This window comes from Oryx dammah, unplaced genomic scaffold (genome assembly GCF_014754425.2).
Source record: "Oryx dammah isolate SB20612 unplaced genomic scaffold, SCBI_Odam_1.1 HiC_scaffold_19, whole genome shotgun sequence".
NCBI classification, from domain to species: Eukaryota; Metazoa; Chordata; class Mammalia; order Artiodactyla; family Bovidae; genus Oryx; species Oryx dammah.
In genome coordinates, this window is record NW_024070203.1 from 5,469,010 (window position 1) to 5,494,541 (window position 25,532).

Below are 25,532 nucleotides of genomic sequence, written 5' to 3' on the forward strand. Positions count from 1 at the left end.
AAACTATAAGGAAGGTGAAAAGACAGCCTTTAAAATGGGAAAAATAACAGCAAACAAAGCAACTGACAAACAATTCATCTCAAAAATATATAAGTAGCTCATGCAGCTCAATACTAGAAAAATGAAAGATCCAATCAAAAAATGGGCCAAAGAACTAAACAGACATTTCTCTGAAGAGGACAGACAGATGGCTAACAAACACATGAAAATATGCTCAACATCACTCATTATCAGAGAAATGCAAATCAAAACCCCAATAAGGTACCATCTCACACTGGTCAAATGGATGCTATCCAAAAGTCTACAAGCAATAAATACTCGAGAGGATGTGGAGAAAAGGTAACTATTGAGAACAGTGTGGAGATTTCTTAAAAAAATTGGAAGTAGAACTGCCATACAACCCAGAAATCACACTGCTGGTCATACACACTAAGGAAACCAGAATTCAAAGAGACACGTGTACCCTAATGTTCATCGCAGCACTGTTTACAATAGCTAGGCCATGGAAGCAACCTAGATGTTCATTGGCAGATGAATGGATAAGAAAGTTGTGGTACATATACAGAATGGAATATTACTCAGCTATAAAAAGAAGAACACATTTGAGTCAATTCTAATGAGGCGGATGAAACTGGAGCCTATTGTACAGAGTGAAGTAAATCAGAAAGAGAAACATCAATATAGTATACTAATGCATATATATGGAATTTAGAAAGATGGTAACAATGATCCTATACATGAGACAGCAAAAGAGACACATATAATGAATAGACTTTTGGACTCTGTGGAAGAAGGTGAGGGTGGGATGATTTTAGAGAATAGCATTGAAACAGGTATATTACCATATGTGAAATAGATGACCAGTCCAAGTTCTATGCATGAAACAGGACACTAAAAGCTGGTGCACTAGGAAAACTCAGAGGGATGGGATAGGGAGGGAGGTGGAAGAGGGGTTCGGGATGGGGGACAGATGCACACTCATGACTGATTCATGTAAATGTATGGCAAAACCACCACAATATTGCAAAGTAATCGGCCTCCACTTAGAATAAATTAATTTTTAAAAAATTGTCCAAGCTAGGCTTCAAAATTATGTGAACTGAGAACTTTCAGATGTTCAAACTGCATTTAGAAAAGGCAGAGGAACCAGAGATCATATGGACATCATCCGTTGGATCATAGAAAAATCAAGAGAATTCCAGGAAAGCATCTACTTCTGCTTCATTGACCATACTAAAGCCTTTGACTGCGTGGATCTCAACAAACTGGAAAATTCTTCAAGAGACGAGAATACCCTACCACCTTACCAACCTCTTGAGATATCTGTATTTAGGTCAAGGAGAAACAATAAAAGCTGGACATGGAACAATGGACTGGTTCCAAATTGGGAAAGGACTATGTCAAGGTTGCATATTGTCACCCTGCTTATTTAACTTATATGCAGAGTACATCATGCAAAACACCGGGCTGGATGAAGCACAAGCTGGAATCAAGATTGCCAGGAGAAATATCAATAACCTCAGATATGCAGATGACACCACCCTTTTGGCAGAAAGCAAAGAGGAACTAAAAAGCCTCTTGATGAAAGTGAAAGAGGAGAGTGAAAAAACTGGCTTAAAACTTAACATTCAGAAAACTAAGATCATGGCATCCAGTCCCATCACTTCATGGCAAATAGATGGGAAAACTGGAAACAGTGTCAGACTTTATTTTCTTGGGCTCCAAAATCACTGCAGATAGTGATTGCAGCTGTGAAATTAAAAGACGCTTGCTTCTTGAAAGTAAAGTTATGATAAACCTAGACAGCATATTAAAAAGCAGAGACATTACTTTGCTGACAAAGATCCAAAGATTAAAGCTATGGTTTTTCTAGTAGTCATATATGGATGTGAGAGTTGGACCATAATGAAGGCTGAGCATTGAAGAATTGATGTTTTGAACTTTGGTGTTGGAGAAGACTCTTGAGAGTCTGTTGGTCTGGAAGGATATCAGATTGGTCAGTCCTAAAGGAAATCATTCTGAATAGTCATTGGAGGGACTGATGCTAAAGCTGATACCTTGGCCAACTGATGTGAAGAACTGACTCCTTCAAAAAGACCCTGATGCTGGGAAAGACTGAAGGCATGAGGAGAAGGGGACGGCAGAGTATTAGACGGTTAGGTGGCATCACTGACCTGATGGACACAAGTTTGAGCACGCTTTGGCAGTTTGTGATGGACAGGGAAGCCTGGTGTGCCGCAATCCATGGGGTCACGATTCGGACATGACTAACTGAACTGAACTTATCAGTCCTCAGAATGCATATTAAAGGCAGAATGCAATATATCTTGAACTTTACATCTCACAATAATGGACATAATGGGTTGTTAATAGTATTAGATACACTTATGTAAATTTTATCAGTTAAAAATGATACTTTATACACTAACAAATTCAAAAATATGCTTTAGGAAACTACATTAAATTGCTTAGAGTTTATGATGTAATTTAAAAATTTCTATTTTTTTTATTTTAAAGGATGAAACAGGAAAAATATTATTAAATAAAGGTGAAAAAATGTAATTTTAAATTATAATGAGTTTATGAGAAAACACACAACTGTGAATACATGGAACTTCAAAAAGTAATGTACAGTCTAAGAAAAGCAAAAGTAAAGAAAGCATCACTTAATTTCATACCAAAGAATCTTTAATTATATTGGTAGTTTCTCAGAAAATAAGTTTTTTCTATTGCTTTTTGCAGTGCTTTTAGAATAGTATTTGTGTTTTGTGAACAGAGGCAAAAACTTTATCAATTGTAAATCTGAACACCAGTAACTATTATGACTTTAGGCATGGTTGTTATTGACCACAGTAATATATTTAATTTTTTAGAGATTGGTTAAATTTTAATTTATAAAACTCATATTTTGATAATGTAAGCATCTAATAATCTTTTTTCTGTTATCATGTGAATATTTAAGGGGAAAAAGCACATTGGCTTTATTTTACTAGAGAACTGATCGTTGAACCTGAACAAATAATGGTAAATTCCATGAAATTCTGACATCTTAAGACACAAACACTGATAATATAACTGCTTCTGCAGTTGATCCATATGGGCCCTGAATATGTCAACTGAGGCAGAATTACATCAAGTGTCATTCAGAACTAGCTATTTCTTCCAATTCTAACTGCAGAGAGGCAGACATGTACTCAGACACTGTCCAGTAAAATTTAACTGACACCTAGGATTTACATTGGATATACTAGAAATTGTGAATAACAAAGTCAATTTGGAATACTGAATGTCAGACATTTATTATATATTCATGTAATTTCTTTCCAAAGTACTGATTTCTATGAGGTACTCAGTTAAATTTTAACTAGTTTTCAAAGATAAATCTACCCAAAAGAGTAATAATGCTTCTTGAAGCTAAGTAGTTTTAAAATCCTGTCTCTGGTTAATTGTAAAAGAAATTCTAGAAGTACTGATCTTCTGGAATCATGACTGCAAGTATGCAGAATATTTTGAAAATAGATTTTCTTTTTTTATTGCTTCTGAAGAAAATATTTCAGTTAGATAGCTGCAAGGCTGTAAAAGATGCTTCCCTTTTGCCATAAAAAGAAGACCATACATTTACTGTTTTACATAGCAGTTCTTGTTCTTTTTTTCTTCCAGTTTTACTGACATACAACTGACATGCAGTATTATATAAGTTTAAGGTGTACAGCATAATCATTTAGCTTTCATACATCATGAAACAATTATAACAGTAGTCTGGTGAACATCCATCATCTCATATAAGTACAAAACTAAATAAATAGAAAATAATTTTTCCCTTGTGATAAGAATTCTGTGGAAAATTCTTAAAGACATGGGAATACCAGACCATGTGACCTGCCTCTTGAGAAATCTGTATGCAGGTCAGGAAGCAACAGTTAGAACTGGACATGGAACAACAGACTAGTTCCAAATAGGAAAATGAGTACGTCAAGGCTGTATATTGTCACCCTGCTTATTTAACTTATATGCAAACTACATCATGAGAAATTCTGGACTGGAAGAAACACAAGCTGGAATCAAGATTGCCTGGAGAAATATCAATAACCTCAGATATGCAGATGACACCACCCTTATGGCAGAAAGTGAAGGGGAATAAAAAGCCTCTTGATGAAAGTGAAAGAGAAGAGTGAAAAAGTTGGCTTAAACCTCAACATTCAGAAAATGAAGATCATGGCATCCAGTCCCATCACTTCATGGGAAATGGATGGGGAAACAGTGGAAACAGTGTCAGACTTTATATTTTTGGGCTCCAAAATCACTGCAGATGGTGACTGCAGCCATGAAATTAAAAGACGCTTACTCCTTGGAAGAAAAGTTATGACCAACATAGATAGTATATTCAAAAGCAGAAACATTACTTTGCCGACTAAGGTCCGTCTAGTCAAGGCTATGGTTTTTCCTGTGGTCATGTATGTATGTGAGAGTTAGACTGTGAAGAAGGCTGAGCGCCGAAGAATTGATGCTTTTGAACTGTGGTGTTGGAGAAGACTCTTGAGAGTCCTTTGGACTGCAGGAGATCCAACCAGTCCATTCTGAAGGAGATCAGCCCTGGGATTTCTTTGGAAGGAATGATGCTAAAGCTGAAGCTCCAGTACTTTGGCCACCTCACGCGAAGAGTTGACTCATTGGAAAAGACTCTGATGCTGGGAGGGATTGGAGGCAGGAGGAGAGGGGGACGACCCAGGATGAGATGGCTGCATGGCATCATGGACTCGATGGACGTGAGTCTGAGTGAACTCCAGGAGATGGTGATGGACAGGGAGGCCTGGAGTGCTGCAATTCATGGGGTCACATAGATTTGGACATGACTGAGTGACTGAACTGAACTGAACTGATGAGAACTCTTAGGATTTAAACTCTTAGCAACTTTCATAATAACATCTAGCAATAGTAATTACATTAATCACGCTCTACATTATATCCCTGGAACTTATTTACCTTATAAACTGGCAATATTGTACCTTTTGACTGCTTTCATTCAATTCACCTTCTTCTCACTCCTGCCTTTGGTAACCACAAATCTGATGCCTTTCTTGTATAATTTTGTTTGTCTGTTGGTTGGATTTTGAAGTATAATTGATCTCTTTTCTTTCTTAATTATTTTATAAAATTTCTCCAATAAGATCTCTTCATTCTTCCTTTTCTTCCCTTATAATCATTGTAAGCCATTGCTATTATTAAGTTCTGCTTTTATCAGTTTTTTCCTGTCTATCTGTCAGTTCAGAGAGCAATTTGAATAGAGCACAGAGACTATGCCATATCATTCAGTTATTATTCAGAGGATAAAGGTTGTTTGAAGAAGGCCTTCTTGTCTCTCCTGCTATTCTCTGGAACTCTGCATTTAGTTTGGCATACTTTTCCCTTCCTCCCTTGCTTTTCACTTCTCTTCTTTCCACTGCTATTTTTAAAGCCTCCTTAGAGAATCAGAAAGGGTAAGACTAGAGATCTCTTCAAGAAAATTAGAAATATCAAAGGGCCATTTCATCCGAAGATGGGCACAATAAAGGAAAGAAATAATAAAGACCTACTAGAATCAGAAGAGATCAAGAAGAGATGGAAAGAATTCACAGAAAAACTGCACAAAAAACACCTTAATGACTCAGATAACCATGATGGTATAGTTTCTCATTTAGAGCCATTCTGGAGTGTGAAGTCAAGTGGGCCTTAGGAAGCACTGATGCCAGTAAAGCAAATGGAGGTGACAGAATTCCAGCAAAGCTATTTAAAGTCTTAAAAGATGATGCTATTAAAGTGTTGCATTCAATATGTCAGCAAATTTGGAAAACCCAGCAGTGACCACAGGACTAGTAAAGGTCAACCCTCATCACAGTTCCCAGGAAGGGCAGTATTAACGAATGTTCAAGCCACCAGATAATTGCATTCATCTACCACGTAAGATTATGCAAAATCCTCCAAGCTAGGCTCCAGAATTACTTGAACTGAGAAATTCCAGATGTTCAAGCTGGGTTTAGAAAAGGCAGAGGAACCAGAGATCAAATTGTCAACATTCGCTGGATCACAGAAAAAGCAAGGGAATTCTAGGTACACATCTACCTCTGTTTCAAGGACTATGCTAAAGCCTTTTACTCTGTGGATCATAATAAACTGTGGAAAACTCTTAAAGAGATGGGAATACCAGACCATCTTACCTGTTTCCTGAGAACCTGCATGCAGGTCAAGAAACAACAGTTAGAACCTTACATGGAACAACTGACTGGTTCAGAACTGAGAAAGAAGTATGACAAGGCTGTTTATGGTCACCCAGTATTTTTAACTTATACACAGAATACATCCTGTGAAATACGGGGCTGGATGAGTTACAAGCTGGAATCAAGATTGCTGGGAGAAATATCAACAGACTCAGATATGTGGATACTATTCTAATGGCAGAAAGTTAAGAGGAACTAAAGAGTCTCTTGATGAGGGTGAAGGAGGAGAGTGAAAAAAACCAGCTTAAAACTCAATATTTAAAAAGCTAAGATCATGGCATCCTGTCCCATCACTTCATGGCAAATAGAAAGGGAAAAGGTGGAAGTTGTAACAGATTTCCTCTTCTTGGGCTCTAAAATCACTGCAGATGGTTACTGCAGCCATGAAATTAGAAGACAATTACTTCTTGGCAGGAAAGCTATGACAAACCTAGACAACGTGCTAAAAAGCAAAGACATCACTTTGCTGACAAAGGTCTGTATAGTCGAGGCTATGGTTTTTCCAGTAGTGATGTACAGATGTGAAAGTTGGACAATAAATAAGGTAGAGCACTGAAGAATTGATGCTTTCAATTTGTGGTATTGCAGAAGACTCTTGAGCGTCCCTTGGAAACAAGATCAAACAGTCAATTTTAAAGGAATCAACCCAATTTTAAATCAATTCAATTTTAAAGTGAATACACTTTGGAAGGACTGATGCTGAAGCTGAAGCTCCAATGCTTTGGCCGCCTGATGTGAATCGCTGACTCAATGGAAAAGACTTTGATGCTGAGAAGGCAGGAGGAAGAGGGTGATAGAGGATGTGATGGTTCAATGGTATCACCAATTGGATGGACATGAACTTGGGCAAACTCTGGGAGATGATGAGGGACATGGAAGCCTGGCATGCTGCAGTCCATTGTGTCATGGAATTGGTCATGACTTGGAGACTCAACAACAACAACAAAGGTTGGTTATCCAATAGTAGCAATGTTTTGTATAATTGCTTTGAACTTCTAAGAGCTAGCATATCTTTCTTAAAGTGTATTTCCTGACAGTATATGTTTCCCTAACAACACAGGTATGTCTGTCACCTGAAGATCAAGAACAGGGATAACAAGCTCCCTGGAATGATGAGATTTGGCTAAGGTGTTAGTTTTATATTTTCTAGGAATCATACTGTGAGATCAATGAAATGAGGGCTTACAATATGAATAAGAGAGAAAGGTTTCATTGGTATTAAGAAATAAGGATAGCAAAAGTAAAAGAGAAGAACACTTCAATTAAATGATTTTGAGATAAAACAAGCCAGCGTCAGTCTCAGTCAAGATGTGACTATTGCTACTTGCAACTCCAATAAATCGATTTGAAATGTAGAGACGTAAAAGTCTAGTCTGCAAAAGCTTTTGGCTTCCACTATAAGTCAAGAAAATAAGTTATAAATGGATTTATGAACTTGTTTATCAATCATTAATAAGTTACAATTAAAAGTCATGCAATTAAAACTCTGGAGAGGGAGATCCAGATTGGCGACTAGGAAACTGTGGAACTTACCTTCCAGGAACACATCAAAAAGACATCTACATGTGGAGCAATTCTTACTAAAACTAGCAGAAAGGCTCCTGCACCACCAAGGCTGTAAGAAAGATTCCCATATAATCAGGTAGGATGGGGACAGAAGAGAGTGGGTGGGGACCTGGGCCCCTTGGAGGGGACTCAGAGGAACAGGAAGACTACACAGATGGAGATCCTCCCTTGGGAGTGAGCAATGTGAACCACAGGTCAGGCACCCCAACCATGGGGTCGAACATTAACAGACTGGTTGGAACGCCAGTGGGAATAACAGGAGAACTAAGGGAAGCCCGGATTCTGCTTGTAAGGAGTGTGAACATGCTTGCCTACTCCCAAAAAAGAGTGGAGAGCGTAGGCTGAAACTCTGGATTTGCTGGTTAGCTTCCCACGACCACCCTGACATGTGCCCCAGCCTGAGCTGGGTGCTCACTCTGGATCCTCTTGCATCCTGATGCAGGTGATCCTCCCCTTCCTGTGGGGAGGACTGCTGTGGCCCAACGGAACTTGGCAATAAGGCTCAAACGCTCCTCAGACTTGAAGAAGCATCTGAGCAGGGTGGAGGCAGCTGTTACTAACACTCACAACAGGCAGTGCACCAGAAGCAGCCTGGGGCACTTACGGCCAGGGCCACCACACCCCATGTCTAGATCCATGTCGAGCATGCACAGCAGTGGCTTTTGTTTGAGCACCTCTGGAGTGATAGTACCAGGGCTGGGAATGGGGAGAATACACACTTAGAGGAAACAAAGCTAGCTAAGACTTGCCCACAAGGGCTTTTCCTCTAGTAACTTGGGACTTGCCCCTGTCCCTGACATAGTGGTGGTGGCCACTGAGCACAGGAGAAGCCCCACCTCACACCTTGCCCTGGCCCTAGGTCTTCTATCTCCAGCCCCATCTCCTACCAAGGTGGTAGGCGCCAGCAAACCCCAGGGAAAAATTTGACTTTTATTCACATCAAATTCAGCCCTTCCACCAAGGCCACTGGGCACATGCAGACTGTACAAGGAAGTTCCCACATAAGGACACCCCTTCATCACTATAATAGGTAATGACTTCACCCACACAGGGACAGAGAAAGTTAAGCAAAATGAAAAGGCAGAGGAACTACTCTCAAGTGTAAGAAAAAGAGAAAAACCCCTGGCGGGGGGGTGGAGGAGGCCGACACAGAAGTTAAAAATTTATCAGATGAAGAGTTCAAAGCATTAGGAATGCTAACTGAATTAGGGAAAATAATAGATTAACACAGTGAAATTATAACAAGGAACTAGAAAATATGAACAAGAACTAATCAGAACTGAAGAATATGATAACTAAAATGAAAAACACATTAGACAGTATCAGCAGACTAAGTGACATAGAAACACACTTACATGAACTGGAAGACAGAATAACGTGAAACACCAAATAAGAACAGCATAAAGAGAAAAGATAATTGACAACAGTTTAAGGGACCTCTAAGACAACACTAAGCATATCAATATTTGTATTATAGGGACCCCAGAAGGAGAAGATAGACCCGGGGTGGGGGGCAGGGGTGTGTCTGTCAAAAATGTAGTCCATGAAATTATCGGTGAAAATTTCCCAAAGCTGAGGAATCAAACATATCCAGGCATAGGAATCATAGAGGGTCTCAAAGAGCATAAACCCCAGCAGGCCCAGATCAAGACATATTATAATTAAAATGGCAAAAGTTACAGAGAATTCTAGAGGCAGGAAGAGTAAAACAAAGAGCCATACACAAGGTAACCCCCACAAGGCCACAAGCTGATTTTTCCTCAAAAATGTTGCAAGCCAAATAGGAGTGCTTAAAGGAAAATACTTGTAACCTAGGATAATTTACCCAGCAAGATTATCAGTTAGAATTGAAAGAGTGATAAAAAAAAAATCTCTCATTCAAGCACAACTTAAAAGTTGTTATCAATACTAAATCTACCTCAAAGAAATGTTAAAGGGTCTTTTATAAGTGGTAAAAAAGATTATAGCACCATATATATATATATATATAAAAGAAATGAAAAATCCTACTGTAAAAGTAAGTATATGGTAAAGGCTGATGTTCAACCACTTAAGTAAGCTAGTACAAAGATGAAAGAAATAAAGAAAAAAAGCAACTATAACAATAATAATCAGTATAGGGATAAACACGAAGAAGTAAAACATGTAAGCAAAATGTGAGAGAAGGGAGTTAAAAATGTAGATCTTTTATTTAAAAAAAAATTTTAAATTTAAATTTATTTATTTTAATTGGAGGCTAATTACTTTACAATATTGTAGTGGTTTTTCCAATATCAAGATGAATCTACCACAGGTGTACACGTGTTCCCAATCCTGAACTCCCCTCCTACTTCCCTCTCCATACCATTCCTCTGAGTCATCCCGGTGCACCAGCCCCAAGCATCCTGTGTCCTGCATTGAACCTAGACTGGCAATTAGTTTCTTCTGTGATATTATACATGTTTCAATGCCATTCTCCCAAATCATCCCACCCTCACCCTCTCCCACAGAGTCCAAAAGACTGTTCTATACATCTGTGTCTCTTTTGCTGTCTCGCATATAGGGTTATCATTACCATCTTTCTAAATTCCATATATATGCATTAGTATACTGTATTGGTGTTTTTCTTTCTGGCTTACTTCACTCTGTATAATTGGCTCCAGTTTCATCCACCTCATTAGAACTGATTCACATGTATTCTTTTTAACGGCTGAGTAATACTCCATTGTGTATATGTACCACAGCTTTCTTATCCATTCATCTGCTGATGGACATCTAGGTTGCTTCCATGTCCTGCCTATTATAAACAGTGCTGCCATGAACATTGGGGTACATGTGTCTCTTTCCATTCTGATTTCCTCAGTGTGTATGCCCAGCAGTGGGATTGCTGGGTCATAAGGCAGTTCTATTTCCAGTTTTTTAAAGGAATCTCCACACTGTTCTCCATAGTGGCTGTACTAGTTTGCCTTCCCATCAACAGTGTAAGAGAATTCTCTTTTCTCCACATCCTCTCCAGCATTTATTGCTTGTAGACTTTTGGATCACAGCCATTCTGACTGGCATGAAATGGTACCTCATTGTGGTTTTGATTTGCATTTCTCTGATAATGAGTGATGTTGAGCATCTTTCCATGTACTTGTTAGCCATCCGTATGTCTTCTTTGGAGAAATGTCTATTTAGATCTTTGGCCCATTTTTTGATTGGGTCGTTTATTTTTCTGGAATTGAGTTGTAGGAGTTGCTTGTATATATTTTTTTAAATTTATTTATTTATTTATTTTTAATTTTTACTTTACAATTCTGTATTGGTTTTGGCATAGATTGACATGAATCCACCACAGGTGTACATGCGTTCCCAAACATGAACCCCCCTCCCACCCCCCTGAGATTGTTTGTCAGTTGCTTCTGCTATTATTTTCTCTCATTCTGAAGGCTGTCTTTTCACCTTGCTTATAGTTTCCTTTGTTGTGCAGAAGCTTTTAATTTTAATTAGGTCCCATTTTTTATTTTTGCTTTTATTTCCAGTATTCTGGGAGGTGGGTCATAGAGGATCCTGCTGTGATTTATGTCAGAGAGTGTTTTGCCTATGTTCTCCTCTAGGAGTTTTATAGTTTCTGGTCTTATGTTTAGATCTTTAATCCATTTTGAGTTTATTTTTGTGTGTGGTGTTAGAAAGTGTTCTAGTTTCATTCTTTTACAAGTGGTTGACCAGTTTTCCCAGCACCACTTGTTAAAGAGATTATCTTTTCTCCATTGTATATTCTTGCCTCCTTTGTCAAAGATAACGTGTCCATAGGTGTGTGGATTTATCTCTGGGCTTTCTATTTTGTTCCATTGATCTATATTTCTGTCTTTGTGCCAGTACCATATTGTCTTGATGACTGTGGCTTTGTAGGAGAGCCTGAAGTCAGGCAGATTGATTCCTCCAGTTCCATTCTTCTTTCTCAAGATTTCTTTGGCTATTTGAAAATTTTTTTATTTCCATACAAATTGTGAAATTATTTGTTTTAGCTCTGTGAAAAATACTGCTGAGCTTGATAGGGATTTCATTGAATCTATAGATTGCTTTGGGCAGTATACTCATTTTCACTATATTGATTCTGCTGATCCACGAACATGGTATATTTCTCCATCTATTAGTGTCCTCTTTGATTTCTTTCACCAGTGTTTTATAGTTTTCTATATATAGGTCTTTAGTTTCTTTAGGTAGATATATTCCTTAGTATTTTATTCTTTTCGTTGCAATGGTGAATGGAATTGTTTCCTTAATTTCTTTTTCTATTTTCTCGTTATTAGTGTATAGGAATGCAAGGGATTTCTGTGTGTTGATTTTAAATGTGTTTGAACTTGAAGGACAGGTAAGGACTACCTGTTTAAAACAAGTAGATACAGTTATAAGACAACATATATGAACTTCATGGTAACCACAAATCAAAAAATGTACAATAGATATACAAGAACTATAGGAGAAAAAAAAAGCATACCACAACACAAAATCATTAATCCATAAAGGAAGAAACTAAAATGAATAAAAACACAGAAAAAAGAAAAACAATCAGAAACAAGTAATACATGGCAATAAGTAAACAATTACCAATAATTATATAAATTTCAACAGACATTGCTCTAATCAGAATACATAAGGTGGTTTATGGGGTTAAAAAGACAAGACCCATCTATATGCTGCTTACAAGAGACTCATCTGAAATCTGAAGAAATACACAGAATGAAAGTGAGAGGATTGGAAAATGTATTTAATGCAAATGAAAATTATTTAAATAAGGATACCTGTACTCATATGTTATAAAGACAAAATATTTTATAAGAAACTCAAAACAGACAAAGAAGAGCACTATATAAGAATAAAGTGATCAATAAAAGAAGAGGTTATATTCATTAGCATATATGTACACAATACAGGCACACTTAAATATAAAAAGCAAATATTAATAGATTAAAGAGAGAAATTTACAATAGTACAATAAAAATAGGGGAGTTTAGCACTCCCAATGACATCAATGGACAGACAGGTCATCCAGGTAGAAAATCAGTAAAGTAACAATGGTCTTAAATGACACAGTAGACCAATTGAACTTAATAGATGTGTATAGGACTTTACAACCCAAACCACCAGCATACACATTCTTCTCAAGTGCACGTGGAATATTCTCCTAAACAGACCATATTAGACCACAAAACAAGTCTCAAAAAATTATACAGAGTGAAGTGAGTTAGAAAGAGAAAGATAAATACCCTATTCTAACACATATGTACAGAATCTAGAAAAATGATACTGAAGAATTTATTTACAGGGCAACAGTGGAGAAACAGACACAGAGAATAGACTTATGGACATGGGGAGAGGAGAGGGGAGGGTGAGATGTATGGGAAGAGTACACATTACCATATATAAAATAGATAGCCAACAGGAATTTGCTGAATGGCTCAGGAAACTCAAACCGGGGCTCTGTATCAACCTAGAAGGATGGGATGGGGAGGGAGATGGGGGGAGGTTCAAAAGGGAGGGGCTATAGGTATACCTATGGCTGATTCATATTGAAGTTTGACAGGAAGCAGCAAAATTCTATAGAGCAATTATCCTTCAATAAAAAATAAATTAATTATACAAAAAATAGGAGTTTATAGAAATTATATTAAGTATCTTTTCCCCAAAGAAAATAATACAAAACTAGAATTTGACTACAGAAAGAGAAGAAAGAAAGAATGAAAATATGGAGATTAAACAATGTGCTACTAAAAAAGCAGTGGTTCAATGAAGAAATCAAAGGTGAAATCAGAAAACATGCAAAGATAAATGAAAATAGAAACACGGTTTCCCAAAACTATGGCATGCACAAAAGCATTTCTAAGAGGGAACTTCATAATTTGCCTTCCTCAGGGGCTTATTTGGTGGCTCAGCACTAAAGAATCTGCCTGCCAATACAGAAGAAAATGGTAATCCACACTAGTATTCTTGTCTGGAAAATCCCATGGATAGAGAAACCTGGCAGGCTACAGTTCAGAGGGTTACAAAAGAGTCAGATATGTCTTAGCTACTAAACAACAAAAACAGCTACCTCAAAAAACAAACAAAAATCCTTCAAATAAATAACCTAACCTAATATTTAAAAGAAGTAGAAAAATAAGAACAAAAAAGCCCAAAGTCAGCAGAAAAGAAGAAAAATTTAAGGATCACAGAGGAATTTTAAAAATAGAGACAAAAAAGAAGAAAGAAGAAATAAAAATCAATGAATCCAAGAGTTGGTTTCTTAAAAGGATTAAAAAAAATGAGAAATTTTTAGCTATCTCACCAGGAATAAATGAGAAAGGAATCAAATAAACAAAGTGAGATATAAAAGAGGAAGACTAATCAATATTACAAAAATACAAAAAAAAATTATGAGAACATACACCAACAAATTGGATAACATAGAAGGAATGAACAACTTTCCAGAGACAAACACTTACCAAGAATGAAACAAGAAGAAATAGACAATTTGCACAGACCAATTACCAATACTGAAATTAAATTTGCAGTTAAAAAAAAATTCCCAGAAAACAAAAAATCTAGATCTGGACATCTTCACAGGTGATTTCTACCACACATATAAAGAAGAACTAATACTTATCCTTCTCAAAGTATTCCAGAAAAACTGAAGAGCACAGAACACTCTCCAATTCATTCTATGAGGCCACTTCATAACAAAACCAGGCAAAGATACTACAAAAACAGAAACTTAAAGACTAATACCTGCAATGAATATAGATGTAAAAGTCCTAAGCAAAATATTAGTAAGCCAAATTCAACAATATATAAGAAGTATGACACACCATGATCAATTTTGGATTTATTCAAGGATCATAGGACAATTCAATATTCACAAATCAACCAATGTGATAGACAACATCAACAAAAAGAAGGGTAAAAATTACATGATTATTTCAATGGACACAGAAAAATCATTTGACAAACTTCAGAATCCATTCATGATAAAAACTCACAGTGGATATAGAGGGAACATATCTCAACATAATAAGGGCAAGTTACGGTAAACCCACAGGAAACACTCAGTGATGAAAAGCCTTTCCCCTAAAATTAGGAATAAGAGAAGGATGCCTACTCTTACAATATCTATTTAACACAGTACCGGAAATCCTAATTACTGCATGAGACAGAAAAGGAAATAAGAGACATGTAAATTGGAAGAAAAGAGGTAAAGTTGTCAACTATTTGCTGATGTTATGATGATATACATAGAAAACCCTAATGTTTCCACCAAAAAAATCTATAAGTATTAATAAACAAATTCAGTAAAGTTGCAGGATAGAAGACTATAGTGAACTATTTAAAAGAGGAAGCAGTAAAACGATTCCATTTAAATTATCCTCAAAAAGAAATAATTTAGCACCTAGACTTTGAAAACTACAATATATTGATTAAGGAAAATAAAGATGATACAAAGAAATGGAAGTATACTTCATGTTCTTGAATTGGAAGTATTGTTAAAATTGCCACAGTAGCCAATGAACTCTACAGATTAAATGCCATACCTATCAAAATCAAATTTTTCATAGAACTAGAACAAATAATCCTAAAATTCATATTAAACAACATATTAAACAGCAATTCCTGAATTGCCAAAGAAATCTTGAGAGAAAACAACAAAGCTAAAGTTATCATGGTCCCTGAATTCAGACAATAACACAAACCTACAGTAGTCAAAACAGCATGATACTGACACAAAAACAAACACTTAGATTAATGGAACAGAAGAAACAAACTCAGGAACCTATGGTCAATTAATACACAGCAAAGGAGTGAAAAATATACAATGGAGGAAAGACAGTTGCTTCAATAACTGCTGCTTTGAAAACTTGACAGCTAAGCAGAAAAATATGAAACTAGAACATTTTATCATACCATGTACAAAAATAAACTCACAATGCATTAAGAGCCAAGTGTAAGGCCTGAAGCCATAAAACTCCTGGAAAAGAACACAGGTGTAACACCCTGACATAAATTATAGCAATAAAAGAAACAAAAAGGAAAGTTAATAAATGTAATCTATTAATAATTAACCTTAAATGTGTTTGCACAGTAAAGGAAACCACTGACAAAACAAAATGACAACCTATGGAATGGGAGAAAATATTTGTGATTGATATGACTGATAAGGTGTCCATTTCTAAAATATATAAATAACTCATACAACTCTTTTTAAAAGCTAACAATTTAAAAATGAGTAGAAGATCTGGATAGACATTTTTCTAAAAAAAAAAAAAAAAAAGATGGCCAGCAGGCACATAACATCGCTAATTATTAGAAAAATGAAAATCGAAACTACAATATGGTATTACCTCACACCTCTCAAAATGGTTATCATCAAAAAGTATACAAATAACAAATACTGGTAAGGAAAGAAAAGGGAATCCTAGCACACTGTTGTAGAAATGTAAGGTGGTATAGAAACTATGGAAAACAGTATAGAAGTTCCTCCAAAATGTAAAAATAAGACTACCACATGATCGCACAATTCCACTCCTAGGTATATATCAAAAAAAAAAAAAAAAAAGGCCCAAATACTAATTTGAAGATACATGCACCACAAATGTTCATAGCAACAATATAAATAATAGCCAAGACATAGAAGCAACATACACACACAAGGACCTCCCTGGTGGTTCAGTGATGAAGAGTCTGCCTGCCAATGTAGGAGACACAGGTTTGATCCCTGGGTTGGGAAGATCCCCTGGAGAAGAAAATGGAAACCCACTCCAGTATTCTTGTCTGAGAAATTGCATGGACAGAGGAGCCTGGTAGGATACAGTCCATTGGGTTGCAAAGAGTTGGACACGACTTAGCAACTAAGCAACAGCAATGAGTTCATTGACAGATGAATGGATAAAGATGTGAACAACGAAATACTGAAATATTTCTCAGCCATGAAAAAGAATGAAATTTGCCATTTGCAACAATGTGAGTGGACCTAGAAGGCATTATGCTTAGTGAAATTAGTCAAATGACTCTGTTTTCATTTATATATGAAATATAAAAAATAAATCCAATTATATGCATATAACTGAGACTCACAGATACAGAGAACTAGTGGTTACCAGTGAGAAGAGGGATGAGATGACCACAAAATTGGGGTATAAGATTAAGAGATACAAACTATTGTGTACAAAATAATAAGTAACAAGAACATTTTGTACAGTACAGGGAAATATTGCCATTATTTTATAATAAATTTTAATTGAGTACAGTCTTAAAATGTTGTATCACTATGCTATACTACTGAAACTACTATAATACTATAAATCAACTGAAATAAAATAAAGAAAAAATGAATCTCTAAAACATTTTCTGAGAACAAACATAATATTTCACAGACCTGTTAGCAACAAATGGTGTTGCTGAGAACAGGATAAATATAGCTTCAGATGAAAGGAAGACTTATAGATTTTCTAAGGAATGTCATCAACACAAGATTCAATACCCAAAAATCCAAATTTGGAGTAGCGCCAAAAATGTGCAAATTATCAATCACACAAGTGTAAAAAGAAACGTTTTTATAACTAAAATAAGCCTTTTTGTGATGTGAGCAAAGTATTTTCAAGTTATTCCTTGGGTCAGCCACAAAGAAGCAAGTGCCTTTTAATTTCATGGCTGTAGTCACCATCTTTGGCGATTTTGGAGCCCCCCAAAATAAAGTCTGTCACTGTTTCCATTGTTTCCCCATCTATTTGCCATGAAGTGATGCGACCGGATGCTATGATCTTAGTTTTCTGAATGTTGAGTTTTAAGCCAACTTTTTCACTCTCTTTCACTTTCATCAAGAGGCTCTTTAGTTCTTCTTCAGTTTCTGCCATAAGGGTCATGTCATCTGCGTACCTGAGGTTATTGATATTTCTCCCAGCAATCTTGATTCCAGCTTGTGCTTCATCCAACCCAGTGTTTCTCATGATGTACTCTGCATGTAAGTTAAATAAGCAGGTTGAAAATATACAGCCTTGATGTAATCCTTTTCCTATTTTGAACCAGTCTGTCGTTCCATGTCCAGTTCTAACTGTTGCTTCCTGACTTGCATACAGGTTTCTCAAGAGGCAGGTCAGGTGGTCTGGTATTCCCATCTCTTTCAGAATTTTCCACAGTTTATTGTGATCCACATAGTCAATGGCTTTGGCATAGTCAATAAAGCAGAAATAGATGTTTTTCTGGAACTCTCTTGCTTTTTCCATGGTCCAGCAGATGTTGGCAATTTGATCTCTGGTCTCTCTGCCTTTTCTAAAACCAGCTTGAACATCTGGAAGTTCATGCTTCACGTATTGCTGAAGCCTGGCTTGGAGAATTTAGAGCATTACTTTACTAGCGTGTGAGATGAGTGCAATTGTGTGGTAGTTTGAGCATTCTTTGGCATTGCCTTTCTTTGGGGTTGGAAAGAAAACTGACCTTTTTCAGTCCTGTGGCCACTGCTGAATTTTCCAAATTTGCTGGCATATTAAGTGCAGCACTTTCACAGCATCATCTTTTAGGATTTGAAACAGCTCCACTGGAATTCCATCACCTCCACTCGGTTTGTTCATAGTGATACTTCCTAAGGCCCTCTTGACTTCACATTCCAGGATGTCTGGCTCTAGATGAGTGATCACACCATCGTGGTTATCTGGGTCATAAAGCTCTTTTTTGTATAGTTCTTCTGTGTTGTCTTGTCACCTCTTCTTAATATCTTCTGCTTCTGTTAGGTCCATACCATTTCTATCCTTTATTGTGCTCATCTTTGCATGAAGTGTTCCTTTGGTATCTCTAATTTTCTTGCAGAGATCTCTAGTCTTTCCCATTCTATTGTTTTCCTCTATTTCTTTGCATTGATCACTGAGGAAGGCTTTCTTATCTCTCCTTGCTATTCCTTGGAACTCTGCATTCAAATGGGTATATCTTTCCTTTTCTCCTTTGCCTTTAGCTTCTCGTCTTTTCTCAGCTATTTGTAAGGCCTCCTCAGACAACCATTTTGCCTTTTTGCATTTCTTTTTTTGGGGGATGTTGCTGATAACTGCCTCCTGTACAATGTCACAAACCTCTGTCCATATTTCTTCAGGCACTCTGTCTATCAGATCTAAATCCCTGAATCTATTTCTCACTTCCACTATATAATTATAAGGAATTTGATTTAGGTCATACCTGAGTGGTCTAGTGGTTTTCCCTACCTTCTTCATCCCACTTTCTCATCATAAGAGAAAAAAGTTTGTAACTAAATAATGGTGACAGATGGCTTCCCAGATGGCTTGGAGGTAAAGAATATACTTCTAACCAGGAGACATGGGTTCAATTCCTGGGTATGGAAGATCCCCTGGAGAAAGAAATTGCAACCCACTCCAGTATTCTTGCTTGGGAAATTCCATGGACAGAGGAGCCTGGTGGGCTACCTTCTATGGGGTCACAAAAGAATCACACATTACTTAGCGACTAAAAAACAAAACAACATTGGTGACAGATAGTAACTAGACTTATGATGGTGGTCACTTAGCAGTATAAACAAATATGGCATCATTACGTTTCATACCTGAAACTAACATAACATTACTTGTCAAATACATCTTAATAAAAATTTAAGGTAATTTGATTACTTACACCAAAATTTTATTTTATTTTATTTTGTATCTCAATATTTTATTTATTTATTTATTTTTTATTTTTTTGAGAGTGTATAGTGTTTTATTTTTTATTTATTTATTTTTTACTTCATGTTTGGGAATGCATGTACACACATGGTGGATTCATGTCAATGTATGGCAAAACCAATACAGAATTGTAAAGTACACCAAAATTTTTAAAAAATGACTTCTAATTTCAACTGTGCTACTACAATCTTGAAAACATCATTTAGATCAATCTTTTTCTGATAAAAAAACAAGAGCCATGTCTCTTCATTATTAACTATGCTTGGTGTCTTATACTCAAAATTAACATCACTGCATTGATAAAACTATTGTATATGTGAACATGATCTAAATAGAAGAACAGGTATGAAGAAACAAACAAACAAAAAATTGTCTTAACCTTCATTGTTTCAAACTCACCCAGAAAAACAATTTAATGATGAAGCAGTCTGTTAAAAAGTATGACAGGATGGAATTTCTGTCACAGAGGAAAGATTTTTGATCACTCTTCAGATACATCAAGGAAACACGAACTGCACTGATCTCTGGAGATAAGATGATTTGAAAGGCAGCTAAACACACCTCCTCTCACTGAATAGTTTTCTTCAAGGACAACTACAAAGTTGAAGTTTGTAAAACCAAGACATGTTCTTTGTGATGGATAAGAGTCAGCAGATGTTAGAGAAAGTAGAATGTGATTGATTTGTAAACTCAGTGCTGACCTCAAGCATCAATAGTTCCATAAATTAAACTTAACACCTTAGAAAAACTGAGAAAGCACACCAAGAGAAACACAAAATAAGGGAATGCCACTTTTTCTATAGTATTCCTGTAAGTCCCAAAGGTCTTTTGAAATAACCAATGCATTCTCCTACTTGGATCAATATAGAAACATATTCTATCCACTAAAAAGATAATGAAACTAAACAAAAGTTGGTTATTATTCATGGAGATATATAAATACCTGTAATCATGTGTGTAAGATGGCATGCTTTTCTTGAGTAGAAAACAATTAGTTGTTTTTGGTAGACTTTTATATTTCCCTTGCTATACAACATACTAAACAGTGACTTAGAATATACTCTGAACATCTTCTCCGGCTATTGGTAAAGAGGAAATCTTGCAAAAATTTTACTACAGTGGATTTCTTCATGTGGTTTTAAAAAGCAACAAAAATCACATCAGTGAGAGCATCCAACTCATGTTATAACCCGGCAAGTTGAGACTCTCTTTATGCACTAAGGTTCCTAGGAAAAGAGGATCCTAGGATATCTGACTCTAAAGAAAAAAACAAAACAAAACATGATTCATACCACTGAAAAGAAAAAAGGAAAGAAAAAAACATGATTCATATAATTTATTTTTCACCCACATAAATACTATTTTAACTTACATCACTATCCTAAGAATTAGCACATTTCCAATAGGTTTGTTGTTTACCTAGAAATCTAAGAACATCCCTCTTCTAAGCTCTCCAATAACTACAAATAGGAGACAAGCAACATCATAAAACCCTGAATACACATCCAATTAAGGGGGAAGAACACTGGAAAAATTCTTAGAATACATAGAATGTGGTGCGTTAACTGACAGCATACACATGGTGGTACTACTTTTTGAGATTGATTGACATTAATCTCTCCTCCATGCAAAACCAAGAAAAAGAAGATTGTATAATCTGGCTACGACACTGAGAGAAACTCACACAAGTACTTAAAGTATGGGAGTCTAATTAAGCCTTAATCATGGATTTTCTGCTCTTTTAGACCTTAAAATCTCATAGCATTACCAATGAGATTAAGATGATTTTGACCAGATATATTGCAATTACTTGTACAAACAAAGCAATACATGGAAGAATAATTCATCCTTGTTTATTGCAATTATTTTCTTTTGTCTTCATGAATCCATAAAATATAGAAAAAGAAAATTAAATGTCACTCAATATTTTCATAAGAAAACAATTTGAATGGCCATATAAATATTGCATTACTCTGATAATAGATTCAAGGTCATGCAAGTAATGTATTGGCTAAATGACCATAGAAATTGCTATTTTATTCTGCAATGCTAAGTGGAATCACTAGGGCAAAATGTTGAAATAGCATTTGAGCTACTATAATTTCAAAACAGTAAAGCTTTTTTAAAATCCTCATGGAATTCGCATTGCAATATGCCTTACACATTAGGTAATGCAGTCCTATCTTGGGATATAACCTGATGGCATCAACACACACACAAACACATTCATCATGCTGTCTTACAGCTTCAAAAAGGAGACTTTTCTCAATAAGTGTAACTCTATCCCACTAACTTATCATATTCCAGTGGACTAGAAGGCAGCTGAAATAACTTAACGTGCTTTGAATATTTAGTCCAAAGTAATGTAAGGAAACATCAGTCACTTACGTTTTTGAGTCATCCCATAACACACAATAGGGATTCAAAGTACCCTAAAAGTAAGAAGAGAAAGAATAAATGTATTTGGAATAGGTGTATTAAAAAACTGAAGCATTCTGTGAAATGCAAACAGAATGGCATATTTCTTATCTTGCAGTAAGATACTTTCCACCTCTGTTTTGAATAAAAATTTGCATGTCCTTCTTCATAGGTTTAATGGCTCATTTGATGAAATTCTACTCAAGAAAACTTATATCTATTCCAAATATCATAACCCACATGTCATTTTTTAAATTATAAGTGAAAGTTCCATTTACAACACAGTCTATACTTTTATATTTATATATTTTTTTCATATACAACATGGTTTCTACTTTTATGATTTCTATTTGATTTTTTTTCTCCAAAATACTAACTGCTGGATTATTTCCTTTAAGAAATACTTGCAGTAGTTAAATCACAGTAAAACATTCTGTGTTAGGCACCCCCTGCCATGTCCTATTCTGTTTCCGGGGGTGTAGCTTCTAAAAGACAAGAGCACTTCCAGAGAGTCTGTGGGCTTGCAATATTTTCTTAACCAACAGAGCATAGTTCCATAGAATCACATCTAATAAAGCTATGGGGGAAACATGCTAAATTTTTATTTAGTTTAATAATTATATACGGAGTAGCCAAGATGACCTTCAGGATGACACAATGAGTTTTCCACATTGGATAATCCATCAGGCACACAGTTTTGAAGAGCTCTGATTGTTGGAATGTTTTATTTTTTGTTTTTCTGTTACATTCATGGGGTCTTATTGTTCCCTTTGAAACTAACCTAGTAATTCTTCTTCTCTGTATTATCTTTAGCTATCCACAGATCCTCTTGTCTTTTCTATTAAACATACTCTGTCGCTTTCAAGTTCTCTCACTCTCCATGACACTCATCTTCTGGAGTGCTTACTTTACAGTGTGCCTAGGAAAACATCCACCCATGCTACACGCATAGGACAAAGTGGAACTTTGCCTCTCCATATAGGTGCCATATTCTTCATAACACACCAACAGTATATGGGATATTTTTGCAGTTTTCTCCTGAGCTTGACACATTCAAGTCTCTCAGGAAAGATTTCTAAATCCTGATCTTGACATCCCACACACTTACTACTTCTTCTAAACTTTGGCTCACTGCAGGATGAAGACACATCACATCTATGGGCTCATCCAACTAGTCACTGATATCAAAATGATGAATAAGCCAAGACAGGTGAAAGTTCCAGTCCTGAAACAGACTACAGACACCTTCCTGCAGGTGGACAAGCTCCCTCAGTGATTGCCAGCTATGAACTTCCCTTTTCCAAATAGATAATTACTGGGGTAGATCTGGCAAAGCAATATCTTCAAAATCTAGGCAAGTTTTTTGGGAAACATTGCCTCTCTAAGTACTGTTCACTATGTCCATTCTAGAATTCTATTAGAAAAAGAAAAAAAAGAAACATAACTTTGGCTCATTATTCTAAAATTGGTGAAATCTATCCCTTGGACTGCAAGGAATCCAACCAGTCCATCCTAAAGGAAATCAGTCCTGAATATTCCTAGGAAGGACTGATGCTGAACCTGAAACTCCAATACTTTGGTCACCTGATGCGAAGAGCTGACTCATTTGAAAAGACCCTGATGCTGGGAAAGACTGAAGGCGGGAGGAGAAAGGGATGACAGAGGATGAGATGGCTGGATGGCATCACCAATTCAATGGACATGAGTTTGAGTAACCTCCAGGAGTTGGTGATGGACAGGGAAGCCTGGTGTGCTGCAGTCCACAGGGTTGCAAAGAGTCGGACATGACTGAGCGACCGAACTGAACTGATCCCAATTTTATTAGCATTTTAATTGGGACATTTGACTAACTCCCATATGTTAGCACTGTTACCATTCTTCAGAATCCCTCATAGACCAGATCTCTAAAGTATCTTTCTTCTAATCAGACACTCATACCTATAAACCATGTTCTCAGAGCATAAAAATCATTCCCTTCCTTGAAATGGGTTATAGTCTTATAGAGATTGATGAGGAACATGTGGAATGTTCATATAACAATAGAGACATGCTCAAAATAAATATCGCTAGTCATAATTTATTTTTTAGGGGACAAATGATGGACAGAGCATCATGGCCTGTGTTACAGAAAGTTCCATGACAAAGTGGGTCCTTATCTAGTCATTACGTGGGGCAGAGATATGTAGATGTTCATGAGATGAAGAGGTGATGACATTTCAAATTTGTTTCTTTCTCTGTTCTATGAGACCCTTTCTAGTTTTACCTGAAATTCTGACACAGCTTCTGACTTCCTAACAAGTCCTCAGCAGAAATACAATGTTGTATCATAAAGTTATTTTATATATATCTAGAGTTCTATTCAAAAGAGTTCAAGGCAATTTATAGAAAATTATCCTTGGAATATGACAATAAAGGGCATGGGAGTGTGTACACTGGATACAGGCAGTAAGCATAAAACCTTGAAATTACAGGTCCTCTATATTGAGCTCACTTCTTTAGGAATGGACAAGTGAGATTAAGGTCAATCTCTATATAAAACAGCACAGGATACTGATGATAGGATTAATATTTCATAATTATAATTCATAACAAGTTACAATAAAGTTAGAAGAGAAATAGAATATAAGCTTAATTGTTTAGATATTTCTTTCTGTTTTAACCCTCTAAGAAAACTAATTTTCACTTGGGACAAAAGTATAAAGGTGAGAAATGCCTTTTCTACTCTTACACATACCTCTGTCAAATGTTAGTTTAATCCCTATCTTCCTCACTCTCACCCCTTAGAGCTCATGCTTTTCTCTCTCTCTGTCCTTTTGAAAATTTAGAAACAATCCACATGAGAAATATTATAGGTTCTGACATGCACCACTCCATTTTGCTTTTTACTGTACATTCTGGGACCTACACAAAAGACAGATATGCCTCTGTGAACGTTCATTCCAGAACAGTCACCCTGTGGGGCTGTGGGCTGAGGTCAATTACATAAACATCTGAAGTTTATAGAAATATGCAGAACAAGCAGATTAGAGGATCTTAGTACCTCGATAGACCAGTCACTTAAGGAATAAGAATGTGGGATGGTAAAGCCGAAACCAATGATGAATGAATTCTAAACATGGGGAAAAAAAAAGAAACTGGCTAAAAGAAATTACTTGTAAAATATTTGCTATAATTTTAAGATACTTTTCTCAAAGGCACTCTGCTGTAAGATCTGTTATGAGGAATTTATGGGAAATCAATAACAGGAAATGGTGAGCTTGACAAAAAGGAGGAACATAATATAATGGCAGAAGCAAGGGGAAAATAATCAGGCTGTGAACTAACCCACAAAAGTGGATTTAAGAAATTCATGACATTAAAAAAATAAAGACTGTCTGGTAAATGAGCCAAATGGACCAGAAATTAATCTATAGAGCAGTCAATATAATTGATACTTAAATATTAAAACTTAATATATTTGAAAACTTTTGGAAAGAATACGCTGTTCTTTAAAAATAAAATTTTGGCCAAAAAACTGTCTCCTGACTCCATTCAAAACTGTAAAGTTGAACAGTGCAGTTGAGTTAAACATTACCACTCACCCGGTTTCAAGCATTTGAAAAGTATACCAAGAGTCACATTTTCTAGTTACCATAGA

The 25,532-nt window shown here is 36.2% G+C and overlaps 1 protein-coding gene across 1 annotated transcript in view; it reads right to left on the minus strand.

Moving 5' to 3' along the window:
• ADGRB3 (adhesion G protein-coupled receptor B3) overlaps positions 1 to 25,532 on the minus strand; it is an 880,035-nt gene that overhangs the window by 345,646 nt on the left and 508,857 nt on the right. The window contains exon 17 of the mRNA XM_040261415.1: positions 21,866 to 21,909. Within this exon, the coding sequence (XP_040117349.1) occupies positions 21,866 to 21,909 (44 nt within the window). The remainder of the gene's footprint in view (positions 1 to 21,865; positions 21,910 to 25,532) is intronic.